The sequence below is a fragment of the Meles meles genome, chromosome 18 (genome assembly GCF_922984935.1).
Source record: "Meles meles chromosome 18, mMelMel3.1 paternal haplotype, whole genome shotgun sequence".
Lineage (NCBI taxonomy): Eukaryota > Metazoa > Chordata > Mammalia > Carnivora > Mustelidae > Meles > Meles meles.
This window is the reverse complement of record NC_060083.1, coordinates 43895177-43918223: the sequence shown is the minus strand read 5'-3', so window position 1 is coordinate 43918223 and position 23047 is coordinate 43895177. Positions and strand designations below refer to the sequence as shown.

General features: G+C 57.3%; 1 protein-coding gene across 1 annotated transcript; it reads left to right on the top strand.

Annotated features, from left to right (window-relative positions):
- Positions 1-525: 525 nt before the first annotated feature.
- LOC123929534 (junction plakoglobin) lies at positions 526-23047 on the top strand. Its single transcript, XM_045985334.1, is given in 16 exon segments — positions 526-728; positions 10845-11057; positions 12641-12900; positions 13122-13360; positions 14061-14262; positions 15072-15216; positions 15359-15462; positions 16582-16821; positions 16823-16921; positions 18094-18249; positions 18445-18564; positions 20522-20672; positions 20783-20904; positions 21430-21469; positions 21728-21893; positions 22211-23047. Coding segments are annotated over 14 exon segments (2235 nt in total). The 5' UTR covers positions 526-728; positions 10845-10852; the 3' UTR covers positions 21880-21893; positions 22211-23047.

The window sequence follows — 23047 nt, the reverse complement described above, 5'->3', positions numbered from 1 at the left end:
TCTGTGGCAAGGGTGAATAAGCCCAAAGAAGCATCATGCCTGACGCTGAGTTGGCTGACCTGTGAAGGCGTCCGTCCTTTCCCATGGCGCCTCCTGACTCACCTGTTGGACAGGTAGGGGGAAGGGGAGAGTAATGAGTCTCACCTGCTCAGAGCTAGGGTGGGGCAAGACACACCCCATCCTTCCCATTGGTTCTTTCCTTAGTCTTACTGACAATCCCTTGCCCAATCAGGAGGAAGTAACCTTCTATCTGCCAATAGGTGCGGAGTGAGGATGAAACCTCAAGTTGGAGGCGGTCCCCAGAGCCGACTAGCAGTCCCTGGGGCCAATGGCCAGAGGATAAACAGAGGCGGCGGTGGAAGAGGACTGGGCGCGAGGCTCCGCCCCTCGACGGGACTGTCAGGAGAAGCAGCCAGTGAACCCTCATCAGCGGGTGGGCGTTTCCCTGGGGGCGGAGCTTCGAGGGGGCGAGAGGCGTGGCTTGGCTGTCAGGTCCCTTCGCCTTTTGTTCGGTTACTGAGTTGCTGCCTTGGCCAGAGTCCGGAGCAGCCGCCGCCCGAGCGCGCCGAGCTCAGTTCGCTGCCCGCGCCGGCTCCCAGCCCGGCCCGACCCCTACACCCAGCCCGGCCAGGCTCCACAAGCAGGTGCGGACGATCGGGGCAGGGATCGCTGGGGCGAGGGAAGGGCGGCGAGCGGCGGAGAGGTCGATCCCCGCCGTCTCCGGGCAGGTGAGGGAGTGAGCCGGAGAGCGCCACCCTGCACCGGCGGCAGGGGGCGCGCTGGGGCGCTTGGGCGCGGCGAGTCAGGGGGCGCGAGGTTCCGGGCGAGGGTGCTGGGGGCTGCGTGAGCTGGAGATCCGCGAAGGGCAGGGAGGGATGAGGGCAGGTGCCTCTGGGGTCGCGCCTGACCTGCGGCCCGTGGAGCCCGCTCGACGCGGCGTCCCCGACTCTCGCTCTGACTCTTGCGAGGGTGACTTTGCCTTGCTCCTCTGCGTCCCAGGGCTCACTCTGTAGTCAGGAATGTACAGTTCGGGAAACTTGCTGCCGCTGGTGTCTTTGGGGCCACCCTCACCCCACCTCACGCGTCATCCTCGCTTTCCCTCCCTCTCTACTCCCCCAGGCTTGGGTGGGGCCCTATTGTCTGCGCCCGGCTTGCCCAACCGTGGGGGCCGAGCACACATTTTCCCAGCGACGCGGGCCCCACCTGCGGAGCAGGTGAGCACTCGGAGTCCAGAGGCCCGGCCCTGCAGCTCCCCGCCTCGTCCGTACAGTACCTGCCGCGCCTCCCTCCGCCCCGGTGGGTGCCGGGCTAGGGCTCTGCCATCGGAGGTGGGATGGGATGACAGCGGAACTGGCGCAGGGCCGGGGTTGCGCGGCCAGCTGGTGTCTGACGCCCGTGGCCCGGACTGGGGTCTGAGCGGAGGGGTCGTCGCTGGTTGGAGAATTCCCTGGCCCAGTTTCCAGTAGCTGCTGCTACCAGAGAGTCGACAGGGAACAGGACTACTCTTCTTCACTAACCTCTTATTGTCGAAAAAAAAAAATCACCCCAAACAAACTTTCTAGGAGGAAGTATTCAAGGTAGATTTCTCTGCGGGTTTTCCTGCCTCCTTGCCCAAGGGTTTTCCCCCAGGCTTAGGGGGTCAGTCTTGGAGCAAAGCTCCCTCCACCAGCCGGCACGGCTGAGCCCCGGCCAGTGCCTGCGCTCTGACCCAGTCCTCCCTGCCCCCACTTCCATCCTGTTTGCTGGGCCCCTGGGACCCGAGGTGGGGGCAGGGGTGGGGGGCGTGGACCAAAGGGGAAGCAGCTTCTTCCTTCTCTTCCTGCCTCCGGGGACCACCACACCCCCTCGCTCGAGGCTCGCGCCAGTGGCTCTCTCCCAAGCTTTGCCCCCTCCCCAGGAATGGGGGTGGGGCAGGGCCCGGCCAAACCAACAAGGGTGGGGGGAGCGATTGTTCTGGCCTTTTTTCCACTCTCCCCCATCCCCCACGTTATATAGCTGGATGGTCTTTGAGGCCGAAAAGTGTGGAGCTTGGGGTTTGGTTGCCATTTGATTTCTGGATTTTGAAGGTACAATTCCTTCTGGAGGCTTTTGCAGTCAGTCTCCCAGCCTCCCCTTCCTGAGAGAGTTGGGTGGGGCGAGTGGGACAGGCATGGGGACAAGGTTTCAGGAAAGAGGCATGAGGGCCCTCTGGTTTACTGAGGGCCCCTTCCTTGGGCAGAGCTGGAGATCCCCAGGCTTTCAGCACTGGTTTTTTAAAAATCTGAAGTGTGATCTTTCTGCAGGATTTTGGATGCCAGCTTCCTTGGGGGAATGGAAGAGCCAGGCTCTCCCTCAGTCCCGGGGTGAAGGGAGTATTGGAAGGAATCAGGGCTGCTTGGCCTAACTCAGTTGGGAGGACCCTACCACTTCTTTCAAAGCTGTAGTTGGGGGAGTGGGGAGGGTTCAGACCCATCCCCATGGAGTGCCCTGGGGGAGGGGGAGGAGGAGGAGGGAACCCCATCCTTCTTTAATTGGTGGTGTACCTCTGGGGAGCCAAAAGGTCATGGAATTTGGGCAAAAATAACCTGTTTTCCCTCTTCCATGTGCCAGAGTGGAGGAGGGGAAGGCGTGGTAATTACATTGGTTAAATGATTAGTTTAGCTAATCTGGTTCGTGGCTGTGATCAAAAGATAATAGTGAGGAAGTATTGCGAGGAGGTTCCTGGTGGCAACTGGTGGTTCTCCTGGCTGGAGGTAGGAGGGGAAAAGTAGGATCCAATGAGTCATTTCTTTTTTTTTTTTTTTTTTTTAATTTTTTTTTCTTTTTTTTTTTTTTTTACAGATTGAGAGAGAGAGAGAGAGAGATTACAAGTAGGCAGAGCAGCAGCCAGAGAGGGGAGGAAGCAGGCTCCCTGCCAAGCAGAGAGCCCGATACGGGGCTCGATCCCAGGACCCTGAGATCATGACCTGAGCTGAAGGCAGAGGCTTAACCCACTGAGCCACCCAGGCGCCCCCAATGAGTCATTTCTTGCTAGATCAAGCACTAGCTTGGGTGACAGAAACCCTCTCTCCACCTTGCCCCACCCCCATTCCATCTGGAGTCTTTGTTGGGGCTGCCAGGGCCAAGGCTTCGTGAATGTGTAGGAACAATGTGTAGAACGATCCCTTCCTGGAGGCTGGAGGGGCAGGTCCCCGTGAGGGGTAGCGGAGAGAGGGCCGCCTGAGAATGAGATGGGGTGATTGACTGTTCAGTGAGAGATGTTTCCAAGGGCCTGTTCTGAGCACAGTGAAATGGGCGTGGCCTGAGCTGGGTTTGAGTCTCAGCTCTGTCACTCATTACTTGTGTGGCTTCGGTGAGGTCCCTTCATCTCTCTGAGCCTCAGTGACCTCTGCAAAATGGGAGTAATACCCGCCGCCCAATAGTACTTGACAAATGGTAACTAAAAATGCTCGGGAGGACTTTACAGATACAAGCGGTTTCTTTGAGCGTTCTCGCTCATTCCTTAGGACAATCCCTAGAGGCAGGTATCATTACCCCATTCAGCGGATGAGGAAACTTTAAACTCAGGAAAGTGAAGAAAAGTGCCAGAGATTGCAGAGCGAGACCCAAGCCGCTGCCAAGACTAGCCTTTGGGTCCTCTGGTTCCAAGCCCAGAGCCCGTCTTATCACGCATCAACCCACCGCAGCTCTGGGAAGAACGTGCCACTGTTCGTTCTTCTGTTCTGAACGTGTCACTCTGTTCGGAGAGCCTCTGCTTGGGACTTTGGGGAGAAGACAATTCTAAATGACCCAGGAAGGTTTGTGTGGGTAGTGAAGGTGGGGGCAGGTTGGTCAGGAGGGGGTGACTCATGTCCTAGCCTCCAGCCCTCTGAAAGCTCCCTGGCTTGGTTTTTAGTTTGGGGGAGGGGGCCGTCCCCAAGGCCAGGGCCTGTGGCCATGTGCGGAGGAGGCTGGTGGGGGAGAGAGGAGGGCAGGGGTCAGAGCTGCTGCTGCCTCCTGGTCTGTGCTGGGCCAGATCCTGGCTGCTCTGGGCTTGTCCCTGCCTAGGAAGTGGGGCTTCCTGCTTTGCTGGGGGCGGGGGCTGGGCCAAGATCAAGGGCAGCCTGGTCCCTGGGGAAAAGAGAGAAATGAGAGATTTAGGACTGGGCCATGGTGCTGTAGGATTGTGCCAGTCAGTACTGCCTGGCTGCTCTGGGGCCAAGAGCTGGCCATCCTCTTTCAGCGGGGGGGGGGGGGGGGGGGGGGGGGCGGCGGCACTTTTAGGGGATGGGGGTGGGGTCAGCCAGAGCCTTGGTCCCGGAGGGAGGGGCTGGTGTCACAGTCCTCTCAGAGCCGCCTGGTTTTGACGCCTCTGCCAACTGGGCTCCAGATACCAGAATGGGCCTGGGAAATGGGGCCTCTCTCTGTGTGGGTGCACACCAGGCACTGAGCCTGTCAGCACTGGGTTTTTGGATCCCTTGAGGTCAAGAGGGGACCTTGGGCATGGAGATTATTGATCCAGGAGAAGAGAAGGCTGAGGGGACTTGATGTGCCAGAGAAGGAAAGACCACGGTCTCAGTCCTGACTGATGCTATAAAGAGGGTGCCATCACCCCTGGGGACGCAGGAACCACTGGGACTCCTGATGTTCTTCGGGAAGGAATGGCAACTGGACAGGAGGAAGGACTTCCTGTCTGTCAGAGATGAGATCTTGTGTTGCTGAGTAAAAGGGAGAGATGGAAGGTCAGAGGTGACTCTTCTCTGAAGAGGAGGAAGCAGGGCTCTGTCTGCTGGAGCTGGAGGAGCACCACTGTGGCCCAGGAGAGAGTGCAGGCAGGACTCAGTACCTTTGGTGCCAGTCTGAGGTCTGTTGGGGTCCCTGGGGGAAAGTCATAGTCTGGTATCTTCTGAGAGTAGAGAGTCCTGGCAGTAAGAGGGATAGGTATCCATGAGCTGGCCGGACCAGTGACCCTCTACAAAGAGAAAGAGAGGTGTGGCTGGGGCAGGTCACCCAGCTTTGTGTCCCTGCAAGTGACGTTTTGAGGCCTCTCTCCTGGGACATGGTTGAATCTGATGGAGGTCTAGGGGCATGGACTGCCCCAATTTCTAGCAACTTCCTTGCCCAGGCCTGAAGAGAAAGTCCTTTGCTCAGCCTCCTGGCACTTCAGCCTTTGGGGGCCCACAGGACAAGAAGCTCAGCTCTCTGTGACCTGCAGAATGTAGGTTCACAGGCCTTGCCTTCTCTCCACTGTAGGGACACTGGGCTGAGGGTCAGGGACAGAGTTGGGATGGGCTGGGCAATCAGTATGTTTATTTGGGGATGAGGAGGAGGTTGGGCTCTGATTCCTCCTCTCTCTTAATGGAAAAGTAATATCTGATAATTGTAAAAAATAATTGAAAGTTTAGAAAAGTTTACAAGAGAAGAAAAAAAAAACAACAACCCGTAATCCTACTCCATAATCCCGCCACTAACATTTTTTCCCCTCTCTTTTCTTCTTTCTTAGCCTCTGCCTTGATGATCTCATGCTCTGTATACAATAACACATTTTAACCAAACCTTTATCCAAATCCTAGTTTTCTCCAGCAAATCAGGGAACTCAGGGTTGGTTCTTCCCTGTACTTCCTGGGAGAGGGTCAGGCAGATCCCTGCAGAATGAAACCTTGGGAGACCACCTTCTAAGGAGGGGATACCAGCTGGGGTCAGGGCTGCCCAGCCCCCTGGGGACACTGGTGTGTGGGGCCTCACTGACACAAGTCAACCTTTTGCTGTTTCCTGAGGCTGGCTGCAGTGTTTTTCCAGTCTCAGGAGCCCTGGTTTGGGGTGATCCACCGGTTTGGGTTTTTGCCCGCAGAGGGTCACCAGCAGAGACGGGAGCTCCAGCTGGAGCCCTCTTCCAGGGGAGCCCGGAGGGTCGAGCCACCTGGCCTTGCATTTCCCTCTCCAAGTCCCCTTCATTTTCCCACCCTGATTTGTTTGCTTTGGGAAGGAGCCCAGAAGGAAGAAAACAAACAGCAGCTGGGACGGCCTGACCTGAGACTCCCCCACCCCCATCCAGTCCTGGGCAGCAGCTTGGGCTGTCCTCCAGACCGGAAGTGAGGGTTTTCCTCTGGAAGCATCCAGGAGGATGGGCTCCTCTGTCTTCTCCTGTCCCCAGGGCCCTGGCCATAGGTGGTGCCCATTTCGGTCTCTGCCTGCTCGGAATGACCATTCTGAAAGGAGCGACTACAGAATCTGTCCAGGAACCTCTAGTCTGTGGGGGTGTTTCCTGCTGGAGCCACCGGTCTGAGGGGAGAGGCCTATTTGGGAAGCCTCAGCCTGATGGGGGAGACAGGGCTCTAGAGGGAAGCAGTCACGTCTGTCTCTACTTTTCCGGTCAGTTCTTGGGACCGCTGGCCAGATCTGGACTGGAGTCAGAGACAGTCAGGAAGGGTGGGGGCTGGTGACCCTGCTCAGCCCAGCTTCTCTCTGGGGACTGCTATGTGGGGAATGTCCCGGCCTGACTGGCCTGGCCACCCCTGGCTGCAGGAGGCAGCCCATGTGACTGGGAAGAGGGGAGTGAGGAGAGGGCGGTGGGCAGCACTGGGTCGCCTCTCCTGGACTGGACATAACTCTCCCTCCCCAGCCACATCCCACCCCCAATATTGTATTGTATTAGGCTTAGGGCTGGGAGACAGACACCCTCCCTGGTCCTGGTTCCCAAAAAGCAGGCTGGCTGCTGGCCACCTTGCCAGGCCTGGTTCTGCTGGGCTTCTCCTCTGCCGTGTCTGCGCTCGGCTAATAGAAGAAAGCTGGCCTGGGCCTTTACTGTTGAGAGAGGGCTTTCCTGGTCACAGTCACGGCTTTGTGAGATCCATGACATGGAGTCTGAAGAAAGGAGTGGCTGGATCATCTCTACTTTGCAGATGGCTTAAGGAAATCGGATGACTTGCCCGAGGGCACGCAGCCAGTGACTGGCAGGGCTGGACGGATCCCTTCCCCTGACTCCCAGGCTCTCCTGCTCTGCCCAAAGCCCTTTCCCTCTGTCACGGAGCTGTGATCGGTGTCCACAGGGTGCTGGCCGGAGGAACTTCTGGAGGGCCCTGCCTGCTCTTCAAGCTCCCTCATGCTGTGTGTCTAAGCCTCCTTCCAGCAGGCCCCCGCCGGGGCGGGCCCATCCTTGTCCATGTTTCCAGGTGTTTCCTTGAACCTTGGCATCTTGCTGCTCAGCCCAGCCGTGCCCAGCACTGACAGAGGTGCTGGAGGGGGCAGGGGCCTGAGGTAGCTCTGGGGGCAGGGTTTTTGTTTTTATTCGGTTTTTTAAAAAAAGATCTTATTTCTAAGCAATTGCTACACCCAACAACCCCAGGATCAAGAGTTCCTGGTCCTCCCACTGAGCCTGCCCGGTGCGTGGGGGTGGGGGGGTGGTTACTTCGAAAGTCAGGACTGGACCTCACTGTGCCGGGACCCACTGGGACTTAGGGTGCCCAGGTGCAGCCCGCTGGGGTGGCCACGCTGGGGAGGAAGCAGGAGTGGAGCGCAGGGTATGTCCAAAGTTCACCTGCACCCTCCCACCCAGTGTGGACCTCCGTGGGGAGGTTCCTTGGCGCTCCTTCTCCAGGGCCAGGCTGCTCTTCCTGTCCCCGGTACTGTTGGCACCCCACCCTGTGGTCTCGGAGCTGGCTTGCCGCCCTGCGTTGCCCCAGGCCTGCAGGAGAGCAAGCTGCTGAACAAAGGCCTCCCATGCCCTTCAGAAAGGAAGGCCGTCGCCCCGTGTCTCCCTCTGCCCGGCTCTGCCCGGCTCTGAGTGGCTGGAGCTTGGGAGCGGGGCCCACGCCTGTCTTGCCCACTTCCACCCTGGCTCTGTCCGGGGGCACTGTGGCAGGGCCTGCTCTGGTCCGGGGTGGAGAGGGGCGAGACCAAGCTGGGTGCGGCCCCCTGCACTGTGGGAACTGCCAAAATAGCACTTCTGTTTCTTGGTGAGAGAATTCCCTTGTTTTTCCTGTGAGCCCGTGAGGAGAAAGGTGGGGCGGCCTCACAGTACTGCCTGACGTCTGACTCCTGGCCTTCCTGCTGCAGGAGGAGCTCACTCTGGGATCCATTCCTGGAGAAGCGTTCCGGTGTGGGCGGGGGGGGGTGTCCTCCCTGAACTGTGTGCTGTGTCTCCCCTGGCCCACCCTCAGCCTTCTCTTGCCTGTCCTGGGAAGCCCGAGTCTTAGAGATCCCCGTTCCTCTGAGATCAGCGGGGCCATGCTTCCTGTCAATGACGCACGGAGGGCAAGGAATCGTCTCAGGACACCAGTGAGCTTGTGGCTGAGCTGGGACCAGGGCCAGGGCCTGGGACTCCTGATGTCCTGATGTCGCAGCCAGTGCTTGGCCTCCAGCTGTGAGCGGCCTAGGCCTCCCCAGCCTCTCTGCCCGCTGGCAAGGGGCTCCATGCTTCCCTTGCCCTGGCCACCCCCTCATACACTGGTGTCTGGCCCCCTCTCCTTGACCGTCAGGAGCCAGGGGAGCAGCCCCGGTGAGTGGGCTGGAGGCGAACCCCGATCTGAGCAGAGCGCTGCCCTGTTCTCAGGGTGGTGTCTCTCTGTCTTTTCAGCTGGAAACTGGGCGCCACACATGCCCCCCCCAGGTGGCTTTGAGGCTTGAAGGAAATTCATTTGACAGTAAAAGCAGCTGTGTGGCCTCCCCGCCCCCGCGCCGTGGACCCTTTGACCTTTGTATGGCCTCTGTCTCTCCCTGGGCAGCTGCCAACCCTCAGCCCTCAGCTCCTCTTGGCTCCAAGCCTGGGTTGGCAGGGGTGCTGAGGGGCCTGCTGGGAAAAGTCCCCTCCTGTGGCCAGCCTTGACCTCGGTGGTCCCTGTGGCTATGGGGCCGGCAAGAGGAGGAGGTGTGAGCCCTGAAGTTTGGGGTGAGGCCTGCGCCCCTCTGGCTGGGCTGAGAACCCCCCGGGGGCAGGCGGCGCTCCACTGGGGAGGGCTCTTCCTGGCTCAGATGCGGTGTTCTTACTGATCCTGGCTGGAGATTTCCAGTTTGCCCTGAGCAGATCTGACGACAAGGCTCTGGGCCCAGCTGTGGCCTCAGCCCTCTGCCTGGCGTAGTGGCTGGATCCGTGCAGCTTCTAGAGCTTTACCTCCCTTCGGTAGCACTGGCACGGCCCAGGGCTCCTCCCCGGGGGCGGCTGCTGGTGCCTGGGAAGCAGCTGGATGCGGCTGGTGGCACGGAGCCTGCTGTCTGGGGCGCGCTGGGCCTGCTTCTGTTTATCATCTCGAAACTCTGAGTCACTTGGGGTGAAGGGAGGAGAGGAAGGAGGTGGCTGGGAGCTGGTTTGGCTCCTGCCTCTGCTTGTTCCAGGTGCGCTCGCTCGCAGGCAGGGAAGGAGCTCGTGTTGCCATAAAAGGCAGGGAGGCCTGTGGATCATTCATCCTCCCCGAGCCACCCACCACCAGGGTAGCCCTGGGAGGACGGACCCTGCTGACTTGGTTCCTGGGGCGGGGCCAGGCTGAGCCTGCTGAACCACGCTGGGCCTCACCTGGACCCCCATCAGGAGGGGACAGTAGGTGTGAGGGGCTGCGTCGTGTCTACCTTCGTGGGTGGACCGGCCTGGGGTCTGCTATTTGATGCCACACTGTGTGTGCAAAGGGCACAAACCCAGGTGTCTGTCACGGCTCTGCCCTGTCCCAGCTCTGCCATTTCTTTTCTGTGCCCCCTCCCCAGGTGGAGCCTCGGGCTCCCTGTCCATAAAGGGGGAGCACATGCTCGTGAGGATGATGGCATTCGAGAATGCTCTGGCCAGGGGAGGAGGGTAGAGGCCCTCCCCGGAGCATAGCTTCCCGTGCCTCTCCTCCCAGGGGCAAGACTCTGGAGGTCAGCTCCCCGGACAGGGAAGCCCAGCAGACCAGGAGAGAATTCACTACCCTGGTCCACAGTAGGGCCCAGCAATTCATGAATCTCAAGTGCCCCCAAGTTTCTGCAGGGAGAGGGAGGGATGCCTGAATAGCAGTGACTGCCCCCCCCCCCCCCCAGGGCCTCCTCTATCCCTTATCCCTAGTCTGGGTTTTAGGAGGACAGGAGGTGAGAAAACCCCCCTGAGGAAGAGGTGGTGTTGCTACATGGCACAGGCACGGCCACGAGCATGGCCACGGCCACCAACACTGAGCGCCTGCGATGTGCCCAGCACTGAGCTGGGTCCTTTACAAATCTGCCCTACGAGAGCCTGTGAGGGACGTGGTACCCCGTTTTGCAAATGAGGGTTGGGCTCTACGGAGAGGTGAATTGGCCCAGTAGTGTGTAGCTGATAATGGAACTGGTCATTGGGGCTTGGAATTCTGGAAAAGGTTTCTAGGAGCTGGGGTGCTGGAGAGACAGGGATCTCAGGACTTGGGCCTCTGGGGTCACTTGTGAGCCCACCCCATCTTCAGGAAAGGTCCTGAGATCGTGGAGTCTCCAAAGGAGACTTTGACGGCTCCCAGTGGCCTCCAGGGCTCTGCGGAGAAACCCGTTTGACTGCCTCCCTGCCCCACCCAGTTTCCTGTTCAATGCTTGGGGTGTAGGTACCTCATCAGAGACTTTCCCAGGGAGCCCCAGTGCACGGGGGTGGGTCTGCGGGACCCCAGAAGCTGCTGGAGGCCCAGTGTACCTTTTGCTCTGGGAGTGTTGGGCAGGGACATCGAGGTGAGTGAGCTCAGGGCTGGGTTGGGGCCTCTGGCTCTTTGCTGCCCCACTGCCCATGGGGCTCACCCCACCCTGGGCTGGAGGTTGGAGATCTAAGCCCAGGACTCACCCTTGGGTATCCCATTGTGGGCAGTCCGTCCATGGGCCTGAGGATGGGCTGGAGCTGCGGGGCTGCACCAGGTCATGGGATGCCTCCCTGGAGACCTCTGATTTTCCTGCCATTCCTGTGTCCCCAGCAGCCGCCATGGAAGTGATGAACTTGATCGAACAACCCATCAAGGTGACTGAGTGGCAGCAGACATACACCTATGACTCTGGCATCCACTCGGGTGCCAACACCTGTGTGCCCTCGGTCAGTAGCAAGGGCATCATGGAAGAGGATGAGGCCTGCGGGCGTCAGTACACGCTGAAGAAGACCACCACCTACACCCAGGTGCCCCAGAGCCAAGGTCAGGATCCCTGGGGACTCTTGCATGGAAACTATTCCACAGAAATGCTTCAGCAGAGAAACAGCCTGGGCCCTGGAGGGAGGGCGCAGCAGAAGGAGGCAGACTTGGTTGGGGGGCTCCTGTCTGAGGGAGGAGGCACAGCTACTTTGGGGTTCCCCCATCTGAGAGGAAGATGGATTCCTCTTCCCTGAACCTCTAGTAGGGCGGGGGAAGTGAAGACCTTTCCTGCCAGTTGGAAGGCATGGTCCTGGCCCTCGAGCCATCACTATTGCCCTCAGGGGACCCCTGGTCTGTTGGGGAAGATGGTGCTTTTGCTCTAGGAGCCTCAAGTTTGATGGGGAGGCAGGGATCCCATTGAGGGTAGGAGGAGACCCGCAGGTAGGCTGAGGCCAGGTGGTGGCAAGACGACCCAGCCGCTGGCTCCCGGGCCTGGGGCTTCCGGCTGGGGCGCTGGCCTCTCCAGGGGAGAGGAGTATGTGGGCCCTAGGACCGCTGTCCACGGGTGCCTCCAGGGCCCCGAACATTGAGCTGTGGGTGCTGGGACAGGTGCGGGGTGGGCTGGGACAAGAGGAGGCCCTGCGGAGCTTCAGTCTCGGCATTCAGGACTCTCCTTCCTGATAGTGGGCGGGGGCCTGCCATTGTGTTAATAGCTCAAAGTACAACGTTCAGGTGGGAAAGCTCTGTGGGTATCTCCTCCTTCCTGAATAATTGGAGGGTGGAATGTCCGCCTCTCTCCCCGGGGCATCTGGACACCTGCCAGGGCAGGGCTGCCTGGGAAGCTTGGGCACCTACTTGTAGGACTCCTGGACTCACCCAGGGGGTGGAGCCCGGAGTCTGAGCTGAGAACCCTCCTCTTGCTTTCTGAAACCCACACTCCCACCTTTCCCTCTGATCTGTATGATACTGGGTGGCCCTCTGGGCCTCTCTTTGCTTGCCTCTGTAATGGGAGACTTGCCTCTTTTGGAGATGATGAGGATGTAATTAGAATCATGAGATTTCAGGGTTGAAAGGAGACCTAGGTTGTCTCCTGCTACCCCAACCTGATTGTTAAGGGAGGGGTATAGAGTTGGGGTTTGGGCTCTGGAGTCAGGCTGAGTTCAGACCCCAGCTTGAGCTCCTAGAATCTCTCTGTGCCTCAGTTTGCCCGTGTGTAAAATGGAGCTGATAATGGTACTTATCTCATAGGGTTATTACAAGATAAATGAGAAAATATAAGAAAAGCTTTTAATTCACTGCTAAGCACATAGTGAGTACTCAAAAGATGTTAAATATTCCCATGAATAGTAACATTCACGAACAGGTTTGTAGTGATGTAGTGATCCCTTCTTTTCAGAGGGATTTACAACTAGTGTATAATTCCCCTAAGGATTCCCTACGATGGGCAGACCAGGTGGCACCCGATTTTACGGCTGACTTAACCGCCCCGGTTAGTGGCAGAACCACGTGAGGGGTGTAACTGGGGCCTTGGTCGGGATCAGTCCCAAGGACACAGGTGGCCTGTCTACAAGGCCTGCCCTGCTCCCCAGTGTCCCCCCACAATGCACCTTGTATGGCTCAGTCCCTGCCCACGGCCCACCCCCCAGGCGATCTGGAGTACCAGATGTCCACGACGGCCAGAGCCAAGCGAGTGCGGGAGGCCATGTGTCCTGGTGTGACGGCGGAAGACAGCTCGCTGTTGCTGGCCACCCAAGTGGAGGGCCAGAGCACCAACCTGCAGCGGCTGGCCGAGCCGTCCCAGCTGCTCAAGTCAGCCATTGTACATCTCATCAACTACCAGGATGACGCCGAGCTGGCCACCCGAGCCCTGCCTGAACTCACCAAACTGCTCAACGATGAGGACCCGGTCCGTGAGGGGCCTGGCTGGGGTGGGGGCGGGACAGAGAGCGGAGAGGTCAGGGGTCTGCAGGGAATAGCCTTACCACGGGCCCCATCAGCAGGGAGGGGAGAGTCTGAGCTGGGTCCCTCTGAACTTTGTGGAGGGAGCCACTGGACCTCTCCATCTCTCCGTGACAACTGGCCCAGCCCACCTGCTCACTTTTGCCCATCCCTCCCCCTCCCGCTCAGGTGGTAGTGACCAAGGCAGCCATGATTGTGAACCAGCTGTCCAAGAAAGAGGCATCGCGGCGGGCGCTGATGGGCTCGCCCCAGCTGGTGGCAGCTGTGGTACGCACCATGCAGAACACCAGTGACCTGGACACGGCCCGCTGCACCACCAGCATCCTGCACAACCTCTCCCATCACCGTGAGGGGCTGCTGGCCATCTTTAAGTCAGGCGGCATCCCTGCCCTGGTCCGCATGCTCAGGTACCCACCCCTACCTACTGTGGGATCCCAGGGCCTCCCCTCCTTTGGGCTTCCATACAACATTTATTGAGGACCTACTGTGTGCCAGGTGCAACCCCGTGCCTAGTCCTGGAGCTCAGCTCCTCATAGCTGAGCGGGGGAGACGGGCACGTAAGGAGCGAGCACGTTAGTTCCCAGAATATGGTGTAGGTTCGAGAGCACTCTGAGCAGCTGTGCACGCTAGCAGCAGGGTGTTGACAGATGAACAGGGTTTGGCCCTTGTCAATGAAGGGAAGACTATCTAGGGCAGAGGGAACAACAGAGTTCTTTGCCTTCCATATTTTTCCCAGCCTTGCAAGGTCCCTTGGTCTTTCTCCTTATGTCCATTCCAGGCTGTGAGTTCCTTGAGATTGGAGATACACTGACCCCCCCCCCCCTCCCAGGACCTCTGTAGCACATGGCCTCCCATGTGGTAGTAGACCTACTGTGTGCTCAGCCCTGGGCTACGAGCCCAGGAGGAGGAGGAGTCATGGTCCCAGCGGGGAGATGAGTGTGCTCTCGCTAAGAGTGGGGGCGAGGCTTAAGGAATGATGAGATTTTAAGTCAAGGGCTATTTCCACAGGGGTGTTGGTATGGGGAAGGCTTCGTCCGGGAGGTAGCCCACATTCACGCCAGGCCCCTGGGGACCCGACTCACGTTAACCCCTTGCCCATCATCCCAGTTCCCCCGTGGAGTCGGTTCTGTTCTACGCCATCACCACGCTGCACAACCTGCTGCTGTACCAGGAGGGCGCCAAGATGGCGGTGCGCCTGGCCGACGGGCTGCAGAAGATGGTGCCCCTGCTCAACAAGAACAACCCCAAGTTCCTGGCCATCACCACGGACTGCCTGCAGTTGCTGGCTTATGGCAACCAGGAGAGCAAGGTGCGCTGCGCCCCGCCTCCAGCCCCGCCCCTAGCACCCCCTCACAGTCCCCCAGGGCACCGACTTCTGCCCAGCAGCAACTTCTGGCCCTAGTCCTTACCCTTTTTCGGTTAAATATGAGTATACGCAGCTGGACATCTTTCATCGTAGAACTGAATATTTTGAGGATAAGGAAAAGGATAAAAAAGTCACCGTCCTCAGCAACCACTGCTATCTCCATGTGCTTCCAGCAAGGCCATCCCGTGGGCTCATTTGTGCGTGGTTATAGTCGTGGCAAATGTACAGCGTTGCATCTGTTTTCTGCGTATTTTAAAATCCCCCCCCCCCCCGTATCCTTAAAATCACCCTCTGTCCTGGCAAATAACCTTTCATGAAGTGGGGCCCCCAGACCACCTTCTTAGGGAGGGCATTTAGATTGCTCTGGATTTTTTGCCTTTATGAACAGTGCTGTAATGAGCAGCTTTGGGCACGTGGCTTTTCCCAAAGAGTGGACAATTTTTTCATCAGTGGAGCTGCAGGTTTTTAATACTTGTGGGCTTTTACCCAGATTGCCAAACGCCTTCTGGAAGGATTGTATTACTTCCAGCATTGTTGTTGGTGGTGGTGTCTGTTAATACAGTTTGACTTTACCCTTGTCAGCATTGTGTATTACCCTTTTTTCAAACTTTTTGGCGTTTTTAGTAGTCACAGAAGCGATTCACATTTTCGCTGAAGTTCAGTAGTGACAGCCTGTCGTTCCCTCTCCTTTCCTTGTTCCTTGTCCTGTTTCCTGTCTGTCTCCCACTCACTCTCCACTGTCTCCCCCTAAGCTCATTATCCTGGCCAACGGAGGACCCCAGGCCCTCGTGCAGATCATGCGTAACTACAGTTACGAGAAGCTGCTCTGGACCACCAGCCGTGTGCTCAAGGTGCTGTCCGTGTGTCCCAGCAATAAGCCTGCCATTGTGGAGGCTGGTGAGTGTGGCCTGCAAGGGTGGCGCGTGTGGCCAGGAGGGCCGGGATGGTGGCGGGGGGTGGAGGGGAATGACTTGTCCAGCAGCCAGGCTTGGTGAGCTGTGCTCCCTGTGACTGACATGCTCCCTGTCCCTTGCCCCAGGTGGCATGCAGGCCTTGGGCAAACACCTGACAAGCAACAGCCCCCGCCTCGTGCAGAACTGCCTCTGGACCCTGCGCAACCTCTCGGATGTGGCCACCAAACAGGTGAGGGGGGCGATTGGGCCCGGGCCCACCTCCCCAGCCAGCTCGTCCTCCCCTCTTGCCGCACACAGGCTCCCGTCTGGGACTCTACCCTTAGGAGCCGTGGGGAGCCTGAGGCCCAAAATCTTGCGTGTTGTGGCTGAGGCTGGAAACACCCTGAAATCCTCATCCCTTTGGCTTCAGGCTCTAGGGGCTGATGTTCCTAAACTGAGTTCAGGTGGTCCCTGGGAAACAGTTTCGACCTAGACCCTGTGAGGAGCAGAAGTGATGTACCAGGAGACGTGGGAGCTCTGGTGGCTAAACACACAGTTTAAGGAAAAATGTGGTTTTAGAACAAGACTGCTGATCCCTCCTTCCAGCCCGACTACCATTCTGAAGAGGCCCCCACACCCCCGTCAACAGGCAGTTTATTCAGCCCCGGCCACATGCTGGACCCGGCTGAGCACTTGTGGGCCTTGGTTTGCTAACTAACCCCTTTCAACAGCTAGAGGTGGGATAGGGGACCCAGGTGATCAGGCGAAGAAAGAGGGGTCCAGGGAATTATGTAATGGCCCTCGGTCATAGCTGGTAAATGGCAGAGCTGGGACTCAGCGGTGTCATCCCAGAGCCTGGAGTCTTCCTCTTCTCACAAGGCCCTTGGGGCTCCCCCTGGGAGGAGTGAGGCTTCTGGGTCAGTGATGGTCCCTGAAACTGGATTTGGTCTGGGGACCCCCGAGGGGGCAACACAAAGGCTCAGAAAGATGAGAGGCTGGGAAGAGCAGGCCACCTGGGCCCCTGAAGCATGTGGCCACCTCTGCACTTTCCTCCCGGCCCTGCGTGGGTTTGAGGACTCAGAGGGGCAGGGGCACTTAGAGACAGGCCAGAGTTCACAGCTGCCCTGCCGGCTGTGGCTGTGTGGGCGAGCCCCTCGGCCGCTCTGAGCGGTGGTGGCCTGGTGGGCGAGTAACCCCTTCTCCTGGGGTGTCGTCAGCAGCGGCACAGGGATAAGTCTCTGACCGTTGACTATCAGCTGAGTGGGTTTTAGACCCTGTCAGGCCATCTTGCTCCCGTGGGACAGATTTGGGGAGACTTCTGGGAGTACGCATCTCCCTCCCTCTCCGCTATCTCACCCACAACCCACAGGAGGGCCTGGAGAGCGTGCTGAAGATTCTCGTGAACCAGCTGAGCGTGGACGACGTCAATGTCCTCACCTGCGCCACGGGCACTCTGTCCAACCTGACGTGCAACAACAGCAAGAACAAGACGCTGGTGACCCAGAACAGCGGTGTGGAGGCTCTCATCCATGCCATCCTGCGTGCCGGCGACAAGGACGACATCACGGAGCCTGCCGTCTGCGCCCTGCGCCACCTCACCAGCCGCCACCCCCGAGGCCGAGATGGCCCAGAACTCCGTGCGCCTCAACTACGGCATCCCGGCCATCGTCAAGCTGCTCAACCAGCCCAACCAGTGGCCGCTGGTGAAGGTGCCGTGGGGGGCCGCAGTGGGGGCTGGGCGAGGGGAAGGAGCTCTCTGTGGGCAGGCTTAGATGCTGGATGGGTCTAGGCTGCTGTGACAGAGAGGCCCTGAGTCCATAGGTTGGGGTGGGCTCAAGATGCTGCATTTCTAACAGGTTCCCAGAGGGTGTTGCTGGTCCGTGGAACACATCACTTCCTCTCACACTTCAGGTCTTAATCACACCGTCTAGATACAAGGAGGCTAGCCAAGTGTCGTGGGTCCGAAGGCCATGTGTCCTGCTAAAATTCAGGGGGGATACTAACAAGACAACAAACAGAAAGGGTTTTGGGGGGGGCAGTTAGCATCTGCCGTAGGGAGTTAAGGGTGTGAAGGGGGCTGCCTGGGTACAGAAGAGGGAGCTGGTGGGGCTCCCACTGGTAAAATTTTCAACAGTCTGACAGGACAAATAAGAATGAGTCTACGGAGTTATACATTGAATTTTAACCATCCATAGTGAGGAAAGAACAAACAAACAAACCATGTGGTCCCTCCTTGGGGTTGGTCCCTACTGCAAGTCGGAGGTAGGGGAGGGTTTGACCTAACAGCTCACTGACAGGTGACCGTGGCAGGCCATCTATCTTGTGTTCACATCCTCATCTCTCACGACTTTTGTCCCTGCCCTCCTGGCTGCTTTTTTTGAGGGTCAGATGAGATGAGGGACTCTGGGAGGCCAGAGTGGTCCCTGGGAGATGGGGTGCCCCGGGGAAGAGGCCTCTTTCCAGAGCTGCCTTGCTGGGGATTGACTGCAGTATGCGTATCACTAAAGCAGGAAGCTTTGGGGTCAGCCATAGCAAGGACTCCCTGATAATCATGGTTTGGGACTTAATCAGAAAAGCAGGTGTTCTGGGGGAAGGGAGGCTGTTGAGAGAAGGGACAAGGGTGAAGGTCAAGGCATGGGGCTAGTAGAATGTTCTGGAATAGGGTATCATTTTAGCTGGGGCTATTAGACGTGCGAACCCACAGATCCAAAGGAATAAAGGACATGGGCTGGGAGTGGTCTCATGGTCTGGAGATCTTCCAGCATGTCTGTGTCTGGCCTGGGGCACAGAGAGATGGCAAGGGAAGGGGGAGATGATGCGGGGAAGTTGGGATTCTCCAGACGCCCAAGAAATGTCCCTATCATTGTCATTGTTCTTTCAGGCGACCATCGGCCTGATCAGGAATCTGGCCCTGTGTCCCGCAAACCACGCTCCGCTGCAGGAGGCAGCGGTTATCCCCCGCTTGGTCCAGCTGCTGGTCAAGGCTCACCAGGATGCCCAGCGCCACGTGGCTGCAGGCACACAGCAGCCCTACACGGTGAGCCAGCCTTCTGCGGGAGTCGGGTTGTCCTGTTGGTGAATGTATGCGTGTGCGTGTGTATAAGCGGGGAGGCAAGTTGTCACTGAGGCAGTCTCCGGGGGTCTGTGAGGTTTGTTGGATTATCATGGTGGGGGCGTGTGGCCAGGTCCAAGGACCATCGTTTGCCACGTCCCGGTGCTTCCTCTTGCGCAGGACGGTGTGAGGATGGAGGAGATTGTGGAGGGCTGCACTGGAGCCCTGCATATCCTCGCCCGGGATCCCATGAACCGCATGGAGATCTTCCGACTCAACACCATCCCCCTGTTTGTACAGGTGAGTCTGGGGCAAGTGGATAGGAGAGGACCCTCCAACCCCTGCTCACCCCCTGACGGAAAGGGGGAGCTTGGCAGCCATGGGTTTGGTGGGTCTGGGCCAGGCAGCAAGAGGTCTTTGGAGGAGTGTGGAAAAAGTGGCCACACCAGGAGTGAGCGCTTAGCATATCCCTGCATAGAGGCTTTCCAGGCTCAAAACCAAGGGAAGAGGGACACCTGGGTGGCTCAGTCGGTTAAACGTCTGGCTTTGGCTCAGGTCATGGTCCTGGGGTCCTGGAATAAAGCATCATCGAGCCTGCTTTTTCTTCTCCCACTCCCCTGCTTGTGTGCATTCTCTTTCTTTCTCAAATAAATAAATAAAGTCTTAAAATAAATAAAAAAAGAAAAGGAAAGAGATCATGAATAAGAAAAATTACCTCCAGATTCAACCGCATAAGCATTAAAATCATCTGTATGTCAGAAATAGCCTAAAAAGCATGAAAAAGTCAGTAGCACACTCGGAAAATGTTTGCAAGTGTCACAATAGGCAAGAGTTTGATATCCTTCGTATACAAAAGCTCCCTAAGACGGGACCCCAGTGGTTAGACAGGCAGAGGCCGAAGCAATCCCCAGGTCTCTCATAACAAGCAGTGCTCAACCCCAGGAGTTTAGAGGAATGAAGCTGATGCTTCCAGTGAGATTCCATTTTCCACTGTGAAATTGGGGTGGGAGGAAAGGGAGGGCCCTGGGCTTCGCCCTGGGGTGGCGAAGATGTGATGAAATACACAGCCCCAGACCCCGCCAGGGAGAAGGGAAGATGGCCAACCCTCCCCAGAAGGCAATTCTGCCATCCGGATGGAGAACCTTGGAGATACTCATGTCTGAGGCTCCTGGGTGGCTCAGTTGGTCAAGCCTCCAACACTTGATTTCAGCTCAGGTCATGATCTCAGGGTTCTGGGATCGAGCCCCTCACCTGGGATTTTCTTCTTATGAAATCATTTTAACATTATTTAAAATATGGCAGAAATATGTACCTACAGCCAACAATCACAGTGTGCTACTTACAATAAGTGAAAACAAAATGAATGGCCAGTGATAAGGGAATGGTTAAAAAAGAATGAATTCGTTTTATCATATGGCTGTATACAATGAGGTTGAAGAATTTTTTGCTTTTGGAATTTTTCTGTTTAATTACTAGAGTTTCAGATGGTGCCATCGCCTGAGCCACCTAGGTACCCAAAAATAAAATCTTTAAAAAGAAAATGCTAAAAAATAAATAAATAAAAGCAGGAATCAAAATTTATATATATAGGGGCACCTGGGTGACTCAGTCGTTAAAGCATCTGCCTTCGGCTCAGGTCGTGATCTCAGGGTCCAGGGATCGAGCCCCGCATCGGGCTCCCTGCTCAGCGGGTAGGCCACTCCTCCTGCTTGTGTTCCCTCTCTAGCTGTCTCTCTCTTTGTCAAATCAATAAAATCTTAAAAGAAAAAAAAAAGAAAAATATATATATATAAATAAATAAAACAGGATTACGATAAAAAAACCCGATGTAAATACATCGGTGTATTAACAGAGGGTGGGGAATTATGGCTGATTTTCTTTCCTGTTTCTTTATACTTTTCTTAGACTTTTCTACACTTTCTGGTAGGAGATTGTGTTAAATCCAGAAAAGGGGGCGGTGCACCTGGGTGGCTCAGTCGTTAAGCGTCTGCCGTCTGCTCAGATCATGATCCCAGGGCTCTTGGATCGAGCCCCGCTTTGGGCTCCCTGCTCAGCGGGAAGCCTGCTTCTCCCTCCCACTCTCCCTGCTTGTGTTCCCTCTCTCACTGTGTCTTACTCTGTCAAATAAATAAATAAAATCTTAAAAAAAAAATCCAGAAAAGAGGCGGAGATGGACAGGATTGGGAGACTGGCTGCCCACCCACCTCACACCTCACCCACCTGCACCCCTTCCCCATCCCATGCACCCTCTCCCCAGCTCCTGTACTCATCAGTGGAGAACATCCAGCGTGTGGCCGCTGGGGTCCTGTGTGAACTAGCCCAGGACAAGGAGGCAGCTGACGCTATTGATGCTGAGGGGGCCTCGGCTCCACTCATGGAGCTCCTGCACTCCCGCAACGAGGGCACCGGTGAGAGGCGTGCTCTGGGTGATGGGGTGGCAGAGGAGGGCTGGGTCTTGGTCCTTCAGCCAGGGTGGAGGCAGGTGCCTGAGCTGGTTTTTCCTTTCCTCTCTGCTCAGCCACCTACGCTGCTGCTGTCCTGTTCCGCATCTCCGAGGACAAGAACCCAGATTACCGTAAGCGTGTGTCTGTAGAGCTCACCAACTCCCTCTTCAAGCATGACCCAGCTGCCTGGGAGGCTGTGAGTATCGTGGGCTGGACTGCAACATATGGTTGTGCAAGTTGCGCACTGCACAAGGACAGCAATTTTTTTTTTTTTTTTTTTTTATTTTCTATTAAGGACAGCAATTTTAAGGGGGCTTCTACTACACTATCAACTTCATGGATTTTTATTTTATAATTGGATCACTGATGACAATTTCTAGCAGATGGGAGTAGTAGGACAAACTGTCTGTTTCTGAGGGGTGGGTGAGCCCCTGGTACCTGCTCTCATATTGTCCCGTGCACTGCTGTCCCCAGGGCTGTTCTAGTTCTGTGGGTTTCCCCAAGCATGAATGGTGGGCCCTTCCACCCTAGGGGGGGATGCCTGAGGAGAGGAGTCCCTTGGGGCACTGTGTAACCCTGTTTCATCTTCTCTTCTTTCGAGAGGTCTTTGCTTTTCCCTGGCCCCTTTTCTAGCACCTTCTCTAGCTGCCCACCCCCAGCCCAGAGCCTACGTTGTCTACCCTTCTCCCCTCCCCCAATGTTTCTCTGTCTCTTTCCTTAGGCCCAGAGCATGATCCCCATCAATGAACCCTACGCAGATGGTAAGTGTGTGCAGAGTTCCTCAGAGACCAGCGGGAGCCTGAGGTGTGGGTTCTCTGTGGATGTGAGCAATGAGAGGCACTGTGTCTCCAAGGCCGAAGGATCCGCGGCAGCTTCTGTGTAGTGTCCACACACACTCCTGTCTAGGCCCCCTGATGTGGGAGGTTGGAGAGGGGTCAGGCCCACTGGAGATGGACTGAGGGCTGTCCAGCAGGGTGGTCTACAGACCGTAGAAGGTCCTCTTGCCTTCTCTTCCCCAGACATGGATGCCACCTACCGCCCCATGTACTCAAGCGACGTGCCCCTGGACCCCCTGGATATGCACATGGATATAGACCCGGACTATCCCATCGACGCCTACAGCGATGGCCTGAGGCCCCCATACCCCGCGGGGGACCACGTGCTGGCCTAGCAGGCCCCACTCCGGTATGGCGCCTTCCCGCTTCGCAGCCCTCCCTCATGCCCATGGGCTGTTGAGACACGCTTTTCTTGCCCTCTAGAACCTTCTCACAGAGGCCTGTCATGTTTCCTCTGAAACCCTGGCTCTTTTTGGCAGGGTTCGAGTGTGGGGCCTTTTGCTATTGAGCTTCCCCCAAGGAAGGGCTGTGCCTTAGCCTGCCTTGGTCCCTTATCTTGCTGGGGCAGGGAGTCCCGTCCCTCCTGTGGGTAGTGGCTGGGTGACAAGCTCCTAGGGGCCACAGGCCTGCCCTGACCCCTCTGTGTCTGCCCCACCCCCCTGCCAGGTGCGATTCCTCATCTGAGAGGCTCTCCGTGCAGGTGAAGGGGCGGACAGAAAAGTGCCTGAGCCCCGGGGAGCAGGGCCGTGACTTCTCGCCGAACCCCACGCCTCCAGAGGTCCTCTGTAGGGTCTTTCTTGGGATGGTGATCTGCTCCTGCTTTTCTGTCTTGGGCTGTGGGTCTAGGGCCCAACACCCCCTCCCCACCTCTGTGGCCCTGGCACTAAAGCTTTAGACTCAATCACCCACGCTCTTCCCTCCCCCAGCAGTCACCCCCCACCCCCACCCCCACCTCGGGTAGCCTGACTCCAGCGGGGCCTGGCCACACAGCGCTTTGGTTCCTTCTTTGGGCCTGACTGTCTCACCGAACTCCAGCCTACCAGCTGTTCTGAGCCCCTGGGGTGTCCAGGACCCAGGATCAAGGCCCAAAGTCCAGAATCCAAAGCTTGTTTGGAAAAGTTCAGGGACAGACCACAGAGATGGGACAGAGGCGCAGAGAGTGAGTCCCCCTACTCCGGGGCACTGCTGTGCCTCTCTCCAGGATGCTCAGCTGCCTTCGGCCCCCTCCCGGGAGCCCTGGGGGTGGTTCCCTCACGCCCCTTCCCACCCACAGCTGCCCTAGCTGACTCCTGAGAAGTGCTCTTGGCTGACCCCTCTGGTGTGCGGTGGGGGGGCTTTCTCTTCCCCTTCCTGTTTCAAACCCACCACCACCTCCTGCACATGGGTGTGGGGGGCTGGGGGAGGTCCCAGCAGAGAGTTTTATTATTCTTGCTTTATGTTTTTGGTTATTGGTTTTTTTGTATAGACCAAAGCAAAGAAAATAAAACTAACACACAGATCTAA